Raw genomic sequence first — 20,764 nt, 5'->3', positions numbered from 1 at the left:
ATAAAATAACAGTAACTGTCATTTGGAAAAAGGAAAAAAGATCAATGATTTAGAAAGTTGCATCTTTAGTTTTATAAACTTCTTAAGTATGAATAGATCTTTCCTTTTAATCATAAAGGTATATTTATATTAAATATGCATATTTATATTAAAATGGCTTTTCAGCTTTAATATATTGGGTTTTATATTTTAGGAATAAATCAAGGTCTACTACTGAATTGGATCACCCCACAAGCAGATATGGTAAGTTTAAAAAAAATTCTTAAAAATAAAATTACTTTGTAATATCAAACATCATGATTAAGGCCATTTCTAAAGTCAAGAGTCAAAGTTCACAAGTATGGTTTCTGTTTTTTGATTCATTAACTCAATTCTTTCTAAAATGTCTCTGTTCTTACACATTTCTTCTCCCCTGTGAGGCTTACCATACTGATAGGTTCTATATACATTGTGGTCCAGTCTGTAATGGAAGATGCTTTTAGTGAATTTAGAGAGGATGTTACATGCTAAAATTTTTTATTCAGCTACAAAAAGAAGTTATTTTACCCATTTATACTAAGTCTATTGAACATTAAATATAAAAGAATAAACAGGATAGGAACTTTTCCCAGAACTGTTTGTATTTGAACCTTATTGAAAAAAGAGAATGAGATAACAATAATCATAACAATAATACTAGAAATCTATCTGTATGTATATATGTGTATATATATTTATTTTATTTATACACATGCATATGTGCTCTCATTTTTATAACATTTTACTATTCGAAAAAGATTTATTTATAACAACCTCATTGAATTAAGTAGCACAAATGTTATGCCCATTATACATTAATAGCTTTTCTAAGCAAGTGGACTATTTCCCCGGGCATCTGAATTTGTCACTTGATTTTTTCACTTTTGCCACATTGCTTCTGGGTTTTTTGATGGATTCAATTTCTACTAGCAGTAAGGTGATTTTCAAATGGAAATTTTTTTAATCTGATTAAATTTATATTATATGTATTGCTTTGCACAAACATTAAAATAGGATTCTGTGAGCAATTATTGGATGCATTTCACATTGTTTGCAAGAAGATGAACTAAAAACTAAATTGAAGGCAAACTATAAAGAGATTAAAAACTCAATCTGGAGATGGAAAGGAGAAAAATTCTTAAAGAAACTTTCTGAGCTTAATAAAAATGAGAATATAGTTTGGAAGTGTTTATATCACACTAATTTCAAATATTAATAATCCAACCTAATGAATTCCAGCTTATGGGAAACATTGATGAGCCTTTTTGTAATTAATATATCTAATAACAAAGGTATACGTAAATGATTTCATCTCTGAAATAAGGGAACCTGAAACATTTATTAGTGAATAATTGGATCACTGTCCTATTATTGAATAAACCACTGTGACATCAGTAAACATTTTAATTCCTGTAGCTTGGTCAGGCTTTGTTGTTGGATTTGACTCACCTTAGGAGCGTACACCGAGTGATGTAGGCTTGATTTGGATATACTTAGTATTTGCCTTGTCTCATAGCCAGATTGAAAATTTCTTTGAAGGCTGGGACTATGTTTATAGTCCAAGGCATAACAGTGCATTGAGAGAACTAGACACTTGGAAATTTTTATAGAGGCAGCATAGTATGATAAAAAAAGCACAGAATTCAGTTCAAGCCTCCAACTTCATATTCTGACTTATTAGCTTTGTGACCTCCAGTAAGTTACTCAACTTCCGAAGAGTCTCAATTTCTTTATCTTTAAAATCAGATACTAATATTTGAATTACCAAGCTCATGAAGTTATTTTGAGGAAAGCAGTTTTTAAACTATTAAATGCCCTATATTTGTGAATGATCTCTGGTCTTTTTGTTATTGTTGATTAACACAGGAAGCATTACCTGGCGAAAGACTATTTTGCACAATAGAACTTGAAGGTGGCCAAAACCAAAACGGTGTGGTTTACTAGCTCTTTGGCGATTACATTCATTTCCTTGCTTTCACATCCCTTGTAGTACTACTTTCTGTTGAATTGGATACTACAGCAATAAAATAAATTTAGCCACCTTCCTCTATCATCCTATACCACAACTGTTGTTAAAACATGCAAATTACCTCACATTTGGCCCCTTGAATCTTATAGCTTTTTACCTTCACCCCAGACTGAAATGTTATTTTCTCTTTCTGACATCCTTGATGTCTTTTCAATCTAGGGAGCACCAAATATTTGGACCGGATTGGGAATGTGGGCTTTTCACAGAAAGGTTCTCGAAAAGAGCAGACCACGTCAGAAGCTGAGATGGAGAGGCAGCAGATCCTTCAGGAAATGAGGAAGAAGACCTCGCTCCATAATGACAACAGCTGGATCAGACAACGGAGCTCCAGTGTCACCAAGGAGCCTATCTCCCTGCCTGGCACCATGAGACGGTGAGAGCTGTGCTGATATGCTCAACGCTTTACTTTTATTTTTTAAGTAGGAAATATTTAGATTCCAGGCCTCTGGGCTATTTAGGAGTTCAACGCTCACTTGCCTTTGTTTCTTGTTCCATCTTTGCAATTCCATGGGCAAAGTTAGGTGGCCCAGTAGATAGAGCAGTGAACATTGAGTCAGAGAAGACAGGAGTTCATATCTGGTCTCAGCCATTTACTTAGCTGTGTGATCCTGGGCAAGTCATTTAACCCTGTTTGCCTCAGTTTCCTCATCTGTAAAATGAGCTGGAAAAGGAAGTGACAAACTACTCCAGAATATTTGCCAAAAAAACCCCAAATCGGGGCAGCTAGATGACACAGTGGATAGAGCACCGGCCCTGGAGTCAGGAGGACCTGAGTTCAAATCCGGCCTCTGACATGTGATACTCATTAGCTGTGTGACCCTGGGCAAGTCACATAACCCCAATTGTCTCACACACACACACACACACACACAAAACCCAAGCAAAACAAAACAAAACCCAACAAAACAAACAAAAAAAAAAACCCAAATGAGGGTCATGAAGAATCATACATGACTGAAAAGTGATGGATAATGGGTTACTAATAGTACCTACCTCCAAGGGGTTGTTGTGAGGAGAAAGTGAAGTAATATTTATAAAGTAGTTGCAAAAATCAGGGCACTATATACATTCTTCTCTTTCTTTTTCTCTCTTCCTCCTCCAAATGATAATCGTGGTGGCTGGAAACAACACTTGGAACATGCAGTTGTAGAATTCTGCCTTTCTACAGGGCCTAAAATGACTTTTTGCTTTATATTCTATTGCATTTGGTTCATCATTTGTTTGTTTATTAGTAATGAGTTAGTAATTAATTTGTAAACTTCACTTTTATGTTGAAGATTCCTTGGTATGAATATGCATATACATATATATATATATCATATGTTAAAAAAAACCTTAATGAAGACAGTTATGTCAGAATGTTAATTTAATTTTAGGTGTTAAAGATTTGACTTAATTGGATACACTTGAGTTTGCTCAAATGCCTTAGCTATTTTATTTTAGATTTTTGATGACTGTTCTAACAATCCGTGTTTAGAATTAGTATTGTTTATAAGAGAGTATGAATATAGATAAATCTCTCTACAATTTAAAGGTATGCATCAGAGTTGTGTATGAGCCATACTTTTGTAAATTAAATTAGGGTAATTATTATTAAATGAAACCTGTAGCAAATTGTCCTGTTATATGAACCTCCTCATTCTTCTGTTTTGTAAGTTTAATATTTTTCTACATTGAATTTTCCTAGTATAGCATATTGGCAAAGATATTCAAAGACATATATGGATATTTTTATTGAAGAACAATAGATTATTTTTTTCCATGTTCCTCAATATTAATCTAATCCTTTTTACTTGGCACTCTGGTCCTTAAATCTTTAAAGGAATCAATTATGAACAAAATGAAAATTCATTAAAAATAGTTGATTAAATTTTTTTAACCTTTTTAGCATGAAAATAAAAATAAATTTTACTTGTGTGTGTGGACTAAGTTGGGCTGTGGATAGAATGCCAGAGTTGGAGTCGGGAAGACTTATCTTCCTGAGTTCAAATCTAGCCTCAGACACTTACTAACAGCGTGACCCTGGACAAGTCACTTAACCCTATTTGCCTCGGTTCCCTCATCTGTAAAATGAGCTGGAGAAGGAAATGGCAAAGCACTCTAATATCTTTGCCAAGAAAACTCCAAATTGGGTCATACAGAGTCAGACATGACTGAAAAAAATGACCGAACTCAACTATGAACTAAGTACTCAAATGTGCAACACCCAGTAAAATGAGTAAAATTTTATTACTTATTTATTATTATTATTATTACTTAGTACTACTTATTGTTTATTGATTATTCTATAAATTAAAATAATAAAGTTTTAATGGCTTGTAGTGACTTTTGAAACTCATCACTTCATTTTAAAACTGAATGTATTGGGATCTAGTAGATTTCTTTTGTTTGTATTTCAGAGGTGAATCTTTGGATAATCTAGACTCCCCCAGATCAAATTCATGGAGACATGCCCCTTGGATGAATCAGTCCACAGGGTTTCACACATCTTCATCTGTGCAAGACTTCAGTCGTCCACCTCCACAAATCGTGTCCACATCCAACCGTGCTTACATGCGAAATCCATCTTCCAGTTTGGTACCCTCTTCTGCTGGTTCTGTACGGACGGGACCTTTATCATCTGCACCTTCCCCAGTACCTCGAACACAGTCCCCTTCTACTTCTCAGTCAGGGATACAGCAGCGAAACAGGTATGTTGCACATGTTTCTATTGACCAATTTTTTCCTTCTGTTGCAATAAAGAAAAACTTTTTTTTAACTTTTTTTTTTTTTATGGAAACACATTCTTATCCACAACTTCCATTGAGAAAAGGGAAAAAGTAACCTCTCTTGCAATATATTAATTTTTTTATTTTTATTTTTTGCTGGTATCCAAAGTGTCATTGATTTCTTAATTCTTTCCAGACTACACTCATGACATTTACAGGTTTCTTTTGAAACCACTGTAGAAATTTTAAACCTTTAGCTTATTGCCCGTGTCTCTCTTGCTGATGTTTGTGGCTAGTTTATCACCAGTAGTCCAGGATGGTGAATCATAAAAATCTGTAGAAGCTGGTGAATATATTTTCACTTTATGGGCAATATCTGTTTTAAAACTGCATATTTTTTTTTAAGTAGAAATATTGTTTGAGATCATTTTTAGAGGAAAAGTGTATGAGAACAATACTGAACTATAATTGCGTGCTGCAGACAATCTATTTACCATGCCAAGTCAGATTTTAATAAGTAATGATATGCCATATGGATAGCTCAGATCTAGAGTTTTTGTTTTACTTTTAAAGAATGATCGACTTTTTGTTTTCTCAAATTTGCTGACATCTTGTTCCTCCTACATAAATTAACACCTGTATTTTATATGTTTCTGGAATTGAAAATTTGTTGTACTACTATAAGTCTAGAACTTGGCTTATTGAAATCTAATGATACCAAGAAAGACCATGGCTTATAGAGAAGCAAGAATGTAGGATAATAAAAGATGTTTTTACTGTAATAATTTGAATCATGAGAAGCGTGCATTCTAATGACTGCCTTTGGCTGAAACTTAAGTAACTAGATGTTGAAATTCCACCTAAGGCACAGTGTTGCCTTCTAGGATGTCAGATAAGAGTAGTTATAATAAGGTAAATCATTAAACACCAACTAAAGCAATAGTACATATACCAAAAAAATGCATAATATGTGTTCGGAGAGTCTGGGTCAGAAGGAAGGGATGAATGGAATTAGATGAAGGTTATCAGGACTGGAGGGGTTGACCTGACTTATTTTTAGGTTGAGAAGGTAGTTAAAGGGGCCTGCCTACATACATAGCATCAGGATGGTAGGGGCTCTAGATTTTGAAGAACATCTGTGATGAAAATGCATAGATTTTTCTGTTCTCCAGGTTTTTCCGGGCTTAGGTCTCGAGCATTTATTCATAGTGACTATAAATTAGAAGCCATGGAGCATAATCTTTAAAGAGCTGGCCTTGGAACCAGGAAGTATTAGATTCAAGTCTGCCTCTGATTTATTGGCTGTGTGAGCCTAGATAAGCCAGTCACCTAAACTCTCAGTGCCCTGGGTAATTCTTTTAAGATGATAAATTGCCAGGCATAGTGCTGAATTCCCTGCTGCTTGGGGAGGCCAATGGTGGTTGATTGCTTTAGTTCTGAGCTGCGGTAGGGACAAAGTCCATGAGCTGTCCACACTAAGTATGGCACCAATATGGGGAACCTCTGGGAGCAGAGGGTCACTAAGCTACTGAAGAAAGGGTGAACCAGCTCAGATCAAAAGAATGGGGCAGGTTAAGCTTCCTGCTTATTACTTACTGAATGTATTGATCACTATTGGGATCAAGCCTGTGATTGGCCACTGCCCTTCCCTGGGTGAGGAAGGGATATCCAGTCTCTAAGACAACATTAAAAAGAGGACCATACGTTGCAGAAAAGATACTGTCCTGCACCTTTTGAGGAAAGAAGTTCTTTACCAGAAATTCCCTTTATCAATGAAATCACAGACTCACTTTCTGTCACCTCATTGCCCTATCCCCAATCAGTGTAGAAGGAAGAGCTGAGAATTTTTTTTAAAATTCAAAAAAGAGTAGTATGGTCTATGTCCTTGAAGCAGCTCACAGGTTTATCTGGGGAAGTAACATGTACACATATAACATTACATGTCATCTATCTGGAACCCAACTCATCAGTCTCACCTCTCCAGAATAGAAGTGAGAAGTAAGCAAAGGATCTTTCTGAGCAGAATGCAAATAGCTGTCAAGAAGTTTGTGTGCCAAAACTTTACTCAGAGTAAAGGTTCTCCTGCAGATGCCATTTTTTATTCAGTTATATAAAGCTTAGTCTTCTGGTTTCTTTTGTTGTTGTTGTTGTTGTTGTTTTATTGGTATGTTTTGTTTTTACCTTACAAACATTTGTGTATTACCATCTTTAAGTGAGAGATCTCATAGCAAAGTTAACAGTTAAGAAAAACTAACAACACAATGACCTCATCTGAAAATGCATGCAGCATTCCCCATCTATAGCACCTCCCCTTGGGCAGCTAGGTGGTGCAGTGGATAGGATGCCCTGGAGTCAGGAAGACTCATCTTCCTGAATTAAAATCTGACCTTCCCCACTTACTAGCTGTGTGACCCTGGGCAAGTCACCTAACCTGGTTTGCCTCAGTTTCCTCATCTGTAAAACGAGCTGAAGTAAAAGGCAAACCATTCTGGCGTCTTTGCCAGGAGTGACTGAAAATGACTGAACAACAAAAGCACCTTCCTTCAGACACACACCCCTCCCCACTTCATCTCTATTTTTTCTCCCATACCCAAAGTAGATTAGAAGAAACAAACGAATTGGAATTATGCAGAAGTCTATTAGCAATGGAAGTGACAGTATTTTAAATAGCATGGCGGCATAGGGCCAGTTTGTGTAGCAACACATAGCTCTGAGAGTCCCCTTGAGGTCATCATTGTTCACTTGTACACTATAATTGATGTTCACAATAATGATCCAGAGTTGCCATGGAATGGTTGTTAATGTTTGTTATACTCTTTCTGGTATGCATAACTTCACTGAATCCTAACAACAACTTTGTGAGTAAGGTTCTACTGATATTATAATCCTCATTTTACTGATGAAACAACCAAGGCTCAATGAGATGCAGGATCTTGACCATAGTCACATAAGTGAGTATACAAGGCCAGATTTGAGCTCAGTTGTCTCTGAATTCCAGGTGCATTGGACTCTCTCCTACACTATGTAAGCTCAAAGGAACAACGTGTTGCTCTAGATAGAATGTGGGGCTTGTCAGAAAGAACAGTGAAATCCCAGGTCCTTGATGTATTGATGTTTAAGGAAGAAAGAAAGAAAGAAATATATTGAATTTTTTTTCACTCAAAATGGTTCAAATAAAATATGTTGGTGTTCAGAAAAGTAAGCTTTTGGTTCTCCAAAAACTTGACCATTCAAACCAATTCATTCTTCAAGGGTTCCCGATAGTAAAGACTTTCCTGTATACTAGGCATTGTCCTAAGTGAACGCCATATGTAATGCATAGATCCAAAAAGGAGTTCAAAGCAAGGGTTGGGGGAGGACAATAATTTTTGGTTTGGTAGGGATGGGTTACAGTTAAACTGTTCATGCCTATAAGGGATCTATTATAGTAAATAATTTGTAAAAGTAACTATAATAAAAGGCAGAATCTGGTTAACTGGTGTAACCAATAAGTTTTTCTGATGCAGATGTGATTACTCCAAGCTGGAGTGATCTAGGAAGGCCTTCAATCAATCAATCAATATCTGTTAATCACCTTCTAAATGCCAGGCACTATGGTCAATACTGGATAAAGTACTGGGCCCTTTATGAAAGATGAGTAGGATTTTAACACATAGAACTAGGAGTTGATGGAGAGTAGGGAAGAAGGGGATTCCAAATCAGGGAAGGGTTCTTTCTTAACCTTTTTATGTTTCATGCTCTCCTTTGGCAGTCTGGTAAAGTGAATGGAACCCTTTGCAGAATAATATTTTTAAATGTATAAAATAAAGATATGTACAGTTACAAAGGAAATCAATCATATTGAAATTGTTATCAAAAATATATTTTTTAAAAGCCAGTTTTACAGATTAAGAGCCAAATCAAAATCCAATCACATATCCAATTTGTTCTGTGAAGTTTGGATTCAGTCAAAGGCCACACTTGAGGAGCTGGAGGGTTACATGTGGCCTCGAGGCTGCAAGTTCCCCACCCTCAGTCTAGAATGTGTTTGAGAAACTGAGTGGTCCTGTTTTGCTATAGTGTGAGGGTACTTATGGGGAGTTAAAAGAAAAGACAAGGAAACAGTGCTGGGCAGTCATATATTTTGGGGGACAAGAGCAAGAAGATGTTCTGGCAGAAGAAGCAATGAAATAGTCTGAGAGCTAAGAATAGAACTGGCTGCTCTAATTGCCTTATACTCCTGCCAGAAAAAAAAAAGTGTGTGTGTGTGTGTGTGTGTGTGTGTGTGTGTGTGTGTGTGTAGATTAAGCTGGGCTAACAAGAGCTCACATTTAAACAGCACTTCAAGGCAGACCATGATGTGAAGGCTCAGTTAGTCAGAGGTAGGGCAAGTGGAAACTGAGATTCAGAGAATGGAAATGACTTGCCCATGTCATACAAATAGCAAGCATTGGAGTTGGAATTCAAACTCAGTTTTGGAGATTCAAAATCTATACCATCTTCCTACTTTAAACATTGCCTTTCAAGGGAAAAGAACTTTCATTTCCTGACTGAGAGAAAAGAGCCTGGTAAATTCCATTTCAATGCAAAGGCCTGATTGAGATAACACTTTACACATGAATGAGTTTTTAATCAAAGTTTTAGAAATCATATTGTACTTTGGACTGTGCTAGTTCTTTCTGGTTTTGATGGGAGGAAAGGAGAGAGATTGGGGAAGGGCCTTGATGGTTAGATGGGAGGAAAAGGGTTTTAACAAACAGTGGGTAAAAGCTAAAGAACAGAGACAAAGAAGAGCTGCAGAGGACAAAACTGGATAATTTTCCTAGCATGGGCCCTCTCTCCTTTCAGTTGAAACAGGATAGGAAGAAGGCAAAAAGGAGACATTTTTGTCGTGTAGCTGAAGTTGTCCATAGCCTTGGTACAGGAAGATTTTTTTTTAATATGAGGGTTTACTTTTTATAAATCTCTTGTATTCCCAAGTAAATTTGGGATATACTGGTAATTCAGAAAACTAGAGTGTACCAGTATCCATTAGGGTTTCTCTGGACAATTTTGATATTTTGTAGTATAGAGAAATTAAAAATTCATGTTTCCACATCTGCTTCATATGAATGTTGTAGTCTCCATTTTGTTTTTAATACTGAAAAATAACTTCAATTATTTTTAATTTCTAATTTCTATTGTGAAATATTACCACGTTTTCCTCCTACTTGAGCCCCAACAAATTCAGCTTGTTCAAACAAGAGGTATTCTGAATCTGATAGCTGAATTTCAGTTTTTTTAATATGTGAATTAATTTTGTAGTGGAGAGGATAACAAGGTGTAGTGGATATGGCCTAGAGCACTGGATTTGAAGTCAGTAAAACCTGGGTTTGAATCCTACTGTACGCTTTTCTTAAGTGTGTACTTCTGTGCAAGTCTTTTAACCTCTCAGAGACTTAGTTTTTTCATTTGTAATAGGGATAATAATATCTATTTCACAAGAATTATTGTGAAGATCAAATGATTATATATGGAAACTTCTTTGAAAACTTAATATAATGTATAAATGAGCTGTCATTATTATCTTATACATTGTTATTGAGATCTCCCTTATTTTTACAATATCTCATGCATTTCCCCACATATCTCACCTTATAACCTCAGGGAACTGTCCTCTGTAATAAAGAATTTTTTTAAAGGGAAAAATTAAGGAAAACTAACCAAAACAAAAACTCAGTTCAACATTATATGTAGAGTTCAATACCTATAGTTTCTCCTTCCTTCTTCCTTGCAAAGAAGGAAAGGAGATAACAATTTTACATCTCTTGAAGGGCCAAGCTTGGCCATTCTCATTTTGTAACATTCAGCATTGTTTGCTTTGTTGTTGCTATTCTTTCCATTTGTGTTGTTGTGGTCAGTGCTTAAATTGTTTTCCCAGTTCTATTTATTTCTCTTTAAATCAGCTCATATATGTATTCCTATGTGAGCTATTACTATTATCATTACTTGAAGGTATAAAGTATATTGGACTGGCAGGACTTTGACATTTTGTAATTACCAACATGTAACCTTAGAGCAGAAGTACCATTTAATGTTGGCTTTTCCAAATTGCCGGTGGATTCCATCAACCAAGGTAACTGTAGATGATTAGATCAAAAGGCTAGCTTACTACAAAATACAATAAGTATATCATCAGTATGTTAGATACTATAGAAATAATTGCATAGATAATCCTTCCTGAAGTCATCTGGTCTGTCCTCTTATTGGAAGTAAGATGACATTTCTGTCTTTGAGGGTGGCTACTGAAAAGGGAGAACTTTAAGTTTGGTTTTTGGTTTAGTCATCCCTTTGTGTTATCCAATAGTTAGGACAAAACCAGATGAAAGTAGAAACATAGAATAAATTAGACAGGTGACAGTATTGGAATTTAAACTATCTAAACAAAGTACAGATACCTCTAGTACAGATACCTCTTTTGAATCCATCCTCTTCTCTCAACTTACAGCCACCACCCTAATTCAGGCCCTCATCACCTCTTACCTTTTGGTGTCCCTGTTCCCACTGTATTTCCTCTCCAATGTTTCTGTCCCTCCATAAAGCTGTCAAAATAACTTTTCTAGGGCAAAGACTTGACCATGTCCCTCTTCCACACAAAAATGTTCAGTGGCTTTCTCTTTCATCTAATGTAAAATATAAACTCTTGAATTTACCTTTTAAGGCCATCTATGATGCATCCACAAATTACCTTAGCTAGGCTTACTTGCTAACTCCCTACCTGTGTGACCTTGGGCAAGTCACTTTACTCATCTAGGACTCATTTTCTCATCTGTTAATTTAGAGCGTTGAACTAGATGGCCTCTCAGGTCATTTTTTAGCCCTAAGTCTACGATCCTCTAATTCTTCCTAGAGCTGAGCTGTTTCCTGAGCTCATTGATCTTGAACTCAGCTGGTCCCCTATACCTAGGGTGTGCTTCCTCATTACTTGACTTCCCAGAATCCTGTCTTCCTTCAAAGGTCAGCTCAGGTGTCACCTCCTCCATGTCACCTCCTCTAATCTTCTCCAGTTATTAGTATACGCTCCCTTCTCAAATTACCTTGTATTTATTTAGCTGTGTATATACCTTATACCACCTGACTCCCCAATAGAATGTTAGCTCCTTGAGGGCAGAGACTTTTTCATTCATTAATGTTTTAGAATTTTAATTTTATAGATTGGGCTAGCAACATGAAAGTGTCAGAGCAAATTATTACTGCAGTATTATGTGTAATTCAATGAGAAAGATATTTTAGTACCTCCGTCTAGTGCCGCTATCACTCTGTGGACAATAGTTACAAACAAAAGTTTAGGTGTGTTTCTACATAACTAAAATGTTTTCTGATCATCTACTCTTTCTTGTGAAGAATTTTTTCTTTAAAGAAGAGACTTCAATTTCAAGTGTGTTATATTAATGTTAAGATGCCCTCTGTCTTTAACTCCCTTGAAAAACAAGACTTCCATCCCATTCTTCTTCTGTGTCCAGGTCAGTCAGTGGCAAGAGAGTATGCTCCTACTGTAATAACATTCTGGGCAAGGGAGCGGCCATGATCATCGAATCTTTGGGGCTTTGTTATCATTTACATTGTTTTAAGGTGAGAATTCAGAGAAGCAACATGAAGACTGGGGCTTGGCTTGGAACGCATGGCTTCTTGGATCGCTGGTTGTGGGAACACTACTAACTAGCCTTATGCTTTGGGCATCAATCCTCATGGCCTTTCTGCTGAGTTTTCTACTAATATTTAGTTCTTAAAGCTTGAACTTAATAGAGGGTCTGATTTGGAAGCACCACTATGATATCCTCAAAATTCTGGCATATTTTTTGATCCGCTGAACAAAGTACAACCACCTTTATGTTGTCATATTTAGAACATAGTTTTTGTGTTTTGTTTTGTTTTGTTTTGTTTTTCCAGGGGTGGAGAGTGAGGGTGCTTGTAGTCAAAGGTAATCTTTAGAGTGATTTGCCCCTGGAATATTATCAAACATGTGGTGGCAAACATGCTTTAGATGCAGATTAATGCTATGAGAAATAATAGTAGTTGTGGAGTTATTTCCTACCCTAAGTTTTATTTGATATTGAAATGGAGAATATAAAAATGAAAAAATTGCCATAAATTTTAATTGTATGTCCCATATGTACCCACTTGACATTCCACATCTGTAAAAAAACCCAAAACAATCCACATTAAAAAAAAAGGCTGTAATTTTTGCCTCGTGAGATGCTTATTATTAGAGAAATATTATGTGGGTCCATTATCTGAGGAGCGCTTACTTTGGGAAGGAGAGTAAGTGCGATGATTGGTTCCTCGTTGTCCTATAGGACATAACCGCCAGGCTTGTTCTAACTGGTGCAATGGCAGTAGAGGCTTGCATGTTGGCTTAACAGAATAAGCCAAGATGTTTAATGTTCTCCAAATACATGAACAAAATTGTGGGGCCAAAATAATTTTCATTGAAGTAAAGGTTCCATGTGAGAATTGATACTGCATGGAGTCTATCAGGGACCCGCCTCAGAAAGCGTGGCCCACATCCCAGTCTTCCTTAACAAACAAAGGTAGGTCTTTCATGTGATGCCGTGACTTTTCATCCCCTCACCCCACCCCAGGAAACTTGAAGATTAGGATTTCATTAAATTAATCAGTGATTCATTTCTGCCTCCCAGCATATTTAGAATGAAAGTTGGCTTGATGTAATCTAACTCATGCCTCATCTGGAGCACCTCCTTCTCATCCGCTAATCATTTTGTTTGCTTTTGCTAATGTTGGTTAAGGGAATTAGAAGCTCCTCTCTCTCTCTCTCTCTCTCTCTCTCTCTCTCTCTCTCTCTCTCTCTCAATCTCTCTCACGAAGTGCTTCTATTTATTCATTATTTCCACAAGCAAGTTCTTTTATGGCAGAGGTAACTAATTATTGTTGTTTCCCTTCCAGTGTGTGGCCTGCAAGTGTGATCTTGGGGGCTCCAGCTCAGGAGCAGAAGTCAGAATCCGAAATAACGAATTGTACTGCAATGAGTGCTATCTCCGATTCAAATGTAAGAGAGCAAATCAGAGAGAAAATCTCTTGTCTTTTAAAGAGACCTCGGGCTCCCATGTACATTCCTGAATCTACACTTGCTACCCCCACAAGCACCCTGCCTCAGAATTCCCATTTTTAGGAGTACTTTTTGTAAAAACTTAAAGCTGCCCCTTTCCAAGGAGGGTTTGAATAGAGTTGGGTGACTGCTCAGGATGTCAGCACAAGAAGGTGATTAATGAGGTCAAGAAAGGGGGTTATGTGGAGCGGCAGATCCAGGAGTTGTCCCCTATGCTGCCCTCCTGGGGTACAGAGAACTCTAAGTAAGACTGGCTAAAAGGAAAATAAGAGATATGAAGTTAGTCTTCTTAAGAACTGGTTCTTCCTTTTTTCATCACATTCACCTCATTTTAACAAATCTCTAAGTTTAGACTTTTGAATATGTTTCTTAGAAAGTAACCAAATTAGATTAATGGTCTTGAATTTTTTTTGACTATAACATTTCCTAAAAATTAAAGGTAAAAAAAAACAACAAACAGTTGTTAAAGTTTGCTGTTATTCTTTTGAGACTATCTTTCTACACATCCCCCCCCCCAAAAAAAAGGCAAAGCAATATTTCTCAGGGTTATATGGACCTTCAGCATCTTTCTTCTGGAGACTCAAATTTTTGAAGTCCCAAATGCTACTTTGTGTCTTAGCATGTGACATTTTTGTTTTGGTTTAAAAGAATGCATTTTTTAGTGTGTTATAAACCATAGGAAAATAAAGTTAATGGAATTGGCATGTTGTTTATAGCCATGTGAACGCAACCATGACTGCTGTTTATATTTTGGGCAGCGATGCTGGTAATCTGTGTTTCTTCCTTATCAACAAAACAATATGATTATGAACTATGAGGTATTTGTATAGACCTTTATTTGCTGAGTGCTTTATTAATGACTTATGCTCAGCTAATTCTCTTTTTTCTGTGGATGGATTATTCTTTCAATGGATTGTCTGTTATGCTGGGGTTTCCTCACCGTAACTATCAAGCCATGTCCTGAGCTGCTGATAATGGATTCGTGGTATGAGAATGTTAAGGTTAGGCATGTATTAAGTTGAATATGTGTATCTTTCTCCTGGACTAAATTCCAGAGCCAAATCTGGATTTTTTTCAGGGGGGGGAAGTGGTATATTAATTATTATTTTGTACTATTGATGCCTCCTCTTCCCTCCATTAGCATAAATAAGTGAGAGTTGGCCACAATTTATTTCTATCCAAATCGCTAAATTTCATCTTTATTTTGCAAATGAGGAGAAATCCTCCTGCCCAAAAGATATAGTTTATTTGTCCAATGATTGAGTTGCAAGACTTACTTCACTCAGTCTTAGTGATATTCTCAAAACATGATTGCTGCTAAATATCCCAGAAACTCAATATTGACCTCTTTCTGAATCTAAGTGTTTTTCTTCTTTCTTTTCTCCTTGCCTGATCAGCTGGACAGCCAACCTCCATGTGAAGTTAACCTCCATACGAAAGCACTGTTGGAGATAGAAGAAGAGGTGGTTGCTGCTGGTGTAGATCTATAAATATATATTGTATGTCTTTTTTTTTTTAAAGAGTAACTTTTTTTTGGCCTGTCTAGATTACATAGGAACATTTATATCCCTCATGTTAACTGTATTTTTTTTTGTTATTTATAAGAAGGTAATCATGTTTTGGGAAAAGCACAGTATTCACTTTTTGAATTCAGCATACTAAAAGCACAAGGAGAACAAATACTTATCAATAATAATTTCAAAATATTTTTGAGGCTAATAATTCATATCTAGCTTGACTTTCCAATGGTGTATGAAGAAGATGTTTTTTTGAAAGAATGCTCCTAAACATTATTTGAAATAGCTAATTTAAATATATTTGCAACGGCTGACCTTTTTTGTAATGTATACCACAAAATAAGTAATGCAGACCTATTGCATTAATATTTGTTTTCTGTAGTCTGGTTTTCTAACTTGCTCCCATTGTGATTTTTTTTCATATTCATATACAATATTCTTTTTTTTTTGGATGAGGGGAACTCTTGTATTGGTTGATCAGTGGATTTAGATTTGAACAATTCACTCTTAAGAGTTTCTTCTCTTCACTAAGAAAATATAACTATGGCTTGTGCAACAAAAGGTTTTTTTTCTCCCCATGAGCTAGTGTATTTCTTTACTGTTCCAACTGCATTTGTAAATAAACTTGCTGATGCATTTAAATCACATGTTTCTTTTTTTTTATTCCCTTGCCCTCTAATCTTGACATTGAAGTTTCCAATTTAAATTTTTCAGCAAAACATGCTTTTTTCTCCTTTGTCACACCTGAAAATTATTCTTATGAGCATTCATCTTGAGGATTTGCCTCTTTCTGCTTCCTTGCCTAAGGTAAATGGTAACTTGTCTTTTTGTGTAAAGTCCTTATTCTTTTGCAACATAGGAAATACAGAATAATGTGACATTGGGTTCAGAAGACTTGTGGGGCAAGTTGTACATAAGCACATTATGAAAAGGAAGCCTGGACTGGAATAGCACAAATATAGCAGGTTAGCCTAGTTATTTGATGAATAGGAATGAAAACTTGCTTAATGAATATTCTATTTACAAAGGTAGTTGGTAGAGTGTATAATATAAAATTATAGGAGAATGGAGAGAATGGTCTTGGGAATGGGTTATAAGTATATAAAGCTGTCAAATGGTAGGAAAAATGAGATTATGATTCCAGTTTTTAAAATCACATAAGCAAATTATAATCCTGAAAATTGCCTTCCAATAAAAGTGACTTAAACATTCAATAAATGTAGATTTTTCCCATACACATTTATTTTTTTCCCAGAATATAGGGGTTCATGAAGAATACATCAAGGTAGGAAGGTTTTTATCGTAATATTAAATTTAGGAAGAAAGGGAGTATATGACATTCTACTTGTTTATCACTATGAAGATTTTAATAGAATCTTAGAATATTCATGGTTCCATTTTCATTGATTTAGACAAGAACTTGTAGAAGCATTTGAGATAAACTAACATTTGTTGTTATTCTCTTTATATTTCATCTTTGATGGAGGATATTTGGCAGAATGTCTTATATGTAGGGTCTTGCTTGCTGGTTTTACTGATGGAGTTTAACCTTTTAATTAATTATATAAAAGGTGTAATGAGCCTGCTAACGTCCCCAGGGAAGAAACAGCTTTTTTGACAAATATGCAAGGAAAGGGCATGAATCATGCCAAACAGAGAAAAGCACAGCTCTTGGCCAGAAACCACAAACAAATTGCTATCTAGTGAAATAGCTACAGATACACTGATATCGTGGTAGGAATAAATATGGAGCAAACAAGAACTTTCATCTTTCCATATGAGGTTTTTTCTTTTGTTTCTCACGGATAGAATGATAAAGGAATCCCTCCAACCCTTCATTGTGCAGATAACTGAGGAACTCTAAGACATGGGAATAGAGTTGTGTGTTTAGGCATGAAGGTGATTGCTCAGAACATTGCATGAATCATTAGGTGAACAAATTAGCATAAAAATGTGAAGAATGTGATATCACTCCAAAAGATGACATTATTACACTCAGAACTGGACTTCATAGTAGAACCTGAATTTTCCCATTTCCAGATTGGTGTATAATCTTACTAACTTGAAGGAATCGTCATCAGATTTTTATTTTAAAATTTTATTGCAATCTTTTGTTTTGGTATAATGTTAATTTCCAAATATATCCCTTCTTCCTCCCTACCCCAGAGTCATCCCTTGTAACAAAAATTAAAAGGGGAAAAAAAGCAATTTATCAAGGCTGAATGAACATCAACTGAGTCTGACATTTTATGCAAAGTTTCACAACCATGACCCTCTACTTCATCAGAGAAATGAAGGGGATATATTTTCTCATCTGTTCTTCAGGATCAGGCTTGGTCATAGTAATTACGTGGTGTTTAGCTTGTGTTTGTGTTTTCTTTCCATTTGTGTTGTTATTGACTGGTAAAATCATTTTCCTGGTTCTTCCATAAGCCTTCTCTAAAATTTTCATATTCATTGTTTTTTTTTTATTTAAGGAACAGTAGTAGTAGTCCACTGCATTAATGTAGTACTAGCTTTTGTTTTTTTTTTTTGCCATTTCCCTCATTAGGCTTGTTTTGTTTCTAGCCTTTGATGTGATCAACTTGGTCTGAAAGTTCAGAACTGGGGGCAATGAGTGATTTAAAGTCTTGATGACAGGAAAAGCTTCCTAAATTTGAGCTCTCCCAAAGTGGGTTCCCTTGGAGATAGTGGGAGTCTCTATTGCTGGAGGTCTTCAGGCAAACACTGATCATTTGTCAGGTTTGTTGTAGAAGGGATTCTCCTCGAAGTCCAGGTAGGATGCTGTAGTCCTTTCCAGCCCTGATAATTGTAACAGAAAGATCTGATTAGTGACATCAGACAGTGTAGTACAAGAGAACTCACACAAGATTATTTTAAATATGCTTCCTGAATAAATTGCCTTCTTGTAGACCTCTCATTGTATGGCAGTGGATGACTGAAGAATTACCTACTCTGTGAATCTTATTCTCATAGGATTTGACTTAAGCAGGGAATAACATACACACTGAATTGGGTATGGAAATCTGTCTTACCCTACAGGAAAATAGGGGGGGAAGGGGACAAGAGAGTAGGGGGATGATAGAGAGGAAGGCAGATTGGGAAAGGGGGTAATCAGAAGCAAATACTTCTGAGGAGGGACAGAGTCAAAAGAAAGAATAGAATAAATGGGGGGGCAGGATAGGATTAAGGGAAATAGAGTTGGTTTTTCACAGCATGTCTACTATGGAAGTGTTTTGCATAACTGCACATGTATAATCTATATTGAGTTGCTTGCCTTTTCAGTGAGGGTGGGTGGGGAGGGAGATAGGGAGAAAATTTGGAACCCAAAGTTTTAAAAACATATGTTTAAAAAAAATGTTTTCACATGCAACTGGGAAATAAGAAATACAGGAAATGGAGTACAGAAATCTATCCTGCCCTACAGGAAAATAAAAGGGGAAGGGGATAAGGGGGGGGAGGTAGAAGGGAAGGCAGACTAGGGGAAGGGGTATTCAGAATGCATGCTATCTTGGGGTGGGGGGGAGGGGTACGATGGGGTAAAATTTGGAACTCAAAATCTTGTGGAAGTAAATGTTGAAAACTAAAAATAAATAAATTTATTATTATTATTAATAATAATAATAATAAAAGAATTACCTACTTTGTGCCAGAACAAAACAGCAGTATGTTCCTGAGGAATAAGCTCTTGCTTCTAATTGTTGAAAATCTATAAAATTCCCAAGAGTGAAGTGAATCATCTTAGACCATTCAGATAGCTGAGCCAAAGTCTAAGAGCTTTGGCCTTGGCATTTATCATAAGAAGGCAATCTTTCTTTTCATGTGTAGTAGTTTGTGTTAAAATTGTGTGTTTCTGAGGGACCTCTGGGATACTATATATGAAATGATAGGTGATATAAATACCTCCATTTTACAGAGGAAATAAGCAAATATCCTGAAAAGAGGTTGAGACAAAGTTAGAAATCAGTTTTTAGTCATATAGTCAAATGAGCCAGTTCATCTTTTCATACTATCTGATTCACACTACATACATGATTCTGATTTCAACTTGGAATAGAAAGGAGTTGTCAGTGATGGATGTAACTTAGTATATGTCCTGTTAATTTCCTCAAAGACTTTGGGCATGATTAAAGACTCTAACCAAGTCTAGGCTAGAGGAAATGCTCTGGGTAATCATAACTCCACTAGAAGTGAAGAAATAAACATGCCAAGTTGGCTTAATGCCCTAGGTAGTGTTTAGAGTATTTCCTATGCCATTGATGAAAAAAATAACTTTGTCCTTATAGGCACCAACCAAAGACCATTTATTTAGGAAGATAAAACATGCATATATGAAATGTTTAATACCAGGAGTAGATGGCATATGCCTTAGTGTACATTGGTATTAACAGGGGCCAGAAAGCACTGTGTTCTGGAGTAATTAGAAAAAAAAAGCTTCATCAAAGGTCTTAGAATTATATATGGATTTAGAACTGAGAGGGATGTAAGAGGTTGAAAACTGTTATTTTGCAGATGAGGAAACAGACTCAGAGAGATTAAGTGACTAAGTTTAGACAGGTAGTTACCCACAGAGGTAGTATAGGGCAAGAGCTGGACATAGAAGGGTTTAGGTAGAGAAATGAAGGGAATGAGCAAAAAAGTAACAAGACCAACCTGAATGGAACTCAGGATTAGTGTTAGAGAATAGTTCATGATAAAGTTGAAAAGGGTAGGTGGGGCTAGATTGGAGAGAGTTTCTGAATATCAGATTAAGGAATAAGGACTATACCTTGGAGTCAGGGATCACAAATATTGGGCTAATTAAAAGCCTGTTTCCCTTCCCCACCAAGGTATAACACACCACCCCTCGTCCCTTTGTTCAGAGGTTTTGATAGCAGTACAAACAGAAAGGTTCTATAAACTTTACCATGAATATTTGCATTTGGAAGGCTTCCTCCAGACCACAAGGAACAATTGGTAGTTTTTGAGCAGGGTAATGATATGAAAAAGGGACATTTTTAGGAAAATCAATGCAATATACAAGGTGCAGGTTGTGTTGCTATAGGGAGAAAAAGAAGGCTAAAAGACTAGTTGGAATAATTCAGGCATGAGATGATCTGAATTTGGGTCATGGCAAATTGCAGGAGAGGAAATTAAAGAAAATAAGTGAAAGGTATTACAAACAAAGAAATGATGGGACTTAGTGACTAATTGAATTTAGGAGGTGTTGAGAGGATGTCAAATGTCAAGCCTGAGTAGATCAGCAAGGATCACAGTACTTAAAGCAGGAAACATTTCCTTTTCTAGATGAGGAAACTGAGGTTATGAGCAGTAAGTAGGAAAACTGTGGGTGTTTCTCTCAGGTGGACTAGGTGACTACTGGAGCACCTTCCAAATCTAGAATTCTTTGATTGTGGTTGGGCACTCT

At 36.2% G+C, this 20,764-nt stretch overlaps 1 protein-coding gene across 6 annotated transcripts in view; it reads left to right on the top strand.

Moving 5' to 3' along the window:
- LMO7 (LIM domain 7) overlaps window positions 1-15,999 on the top strand; it is a 244,468-nt gene extending 228,469 nt beyond the window's left edge. For all 6 annotated transcript variants that reach the window (XM_027844564.1, XM_027844561.1, XM_027844563.1 and 3 more), the window contains 6 exons: window positions 194-243; window positions 2,207-2,420; window positions 4,447-4,737; window positions 12,237-12,345; window positions 13,678-13,780; window positions 15,238-15,999. In XM_027844564.1, the coding sequence (XP_027700365.1) occupies window positions 194-243; window positions 2,207-2,420; window positions 4,447-4,737; window positions 12,237-12,345; window positions 13,678-13,780; window positions 15,238-15,260 (790 nt within the window). In that variant the 3' untranslated portion in view covers window positions 15,261-15,999. The remainder of the gene's footprint in view (window positions 1-193; window positions 244-2,206; window positions 2,421-4,446; window positions 4,738-12,236; window positions 12,346-13,677; window positions 13,781-15,237) is intronic.
- Window positions 16,000-20,764: the final 4,765 nt, after the last annotated feature.

Source organism: Vombatus ursinus, unplaced genomic scaffold (genome assembly GCF_900497805.2).
Source record: "Vombatus ursinus unplaced genomic scaffold, bare-nosed wombat genome assembly UNPS02014942.1, whole genome shotgun sequence".
NCBI lineage: Eukaryota > Metazoa > Chordata > Mammalia > Diprotodontia > Vombatidae > Vombatus > Vombatus ursinus.
This window is presented reverse-complemented; position numbering and strand designations above follow the sequence as displayed.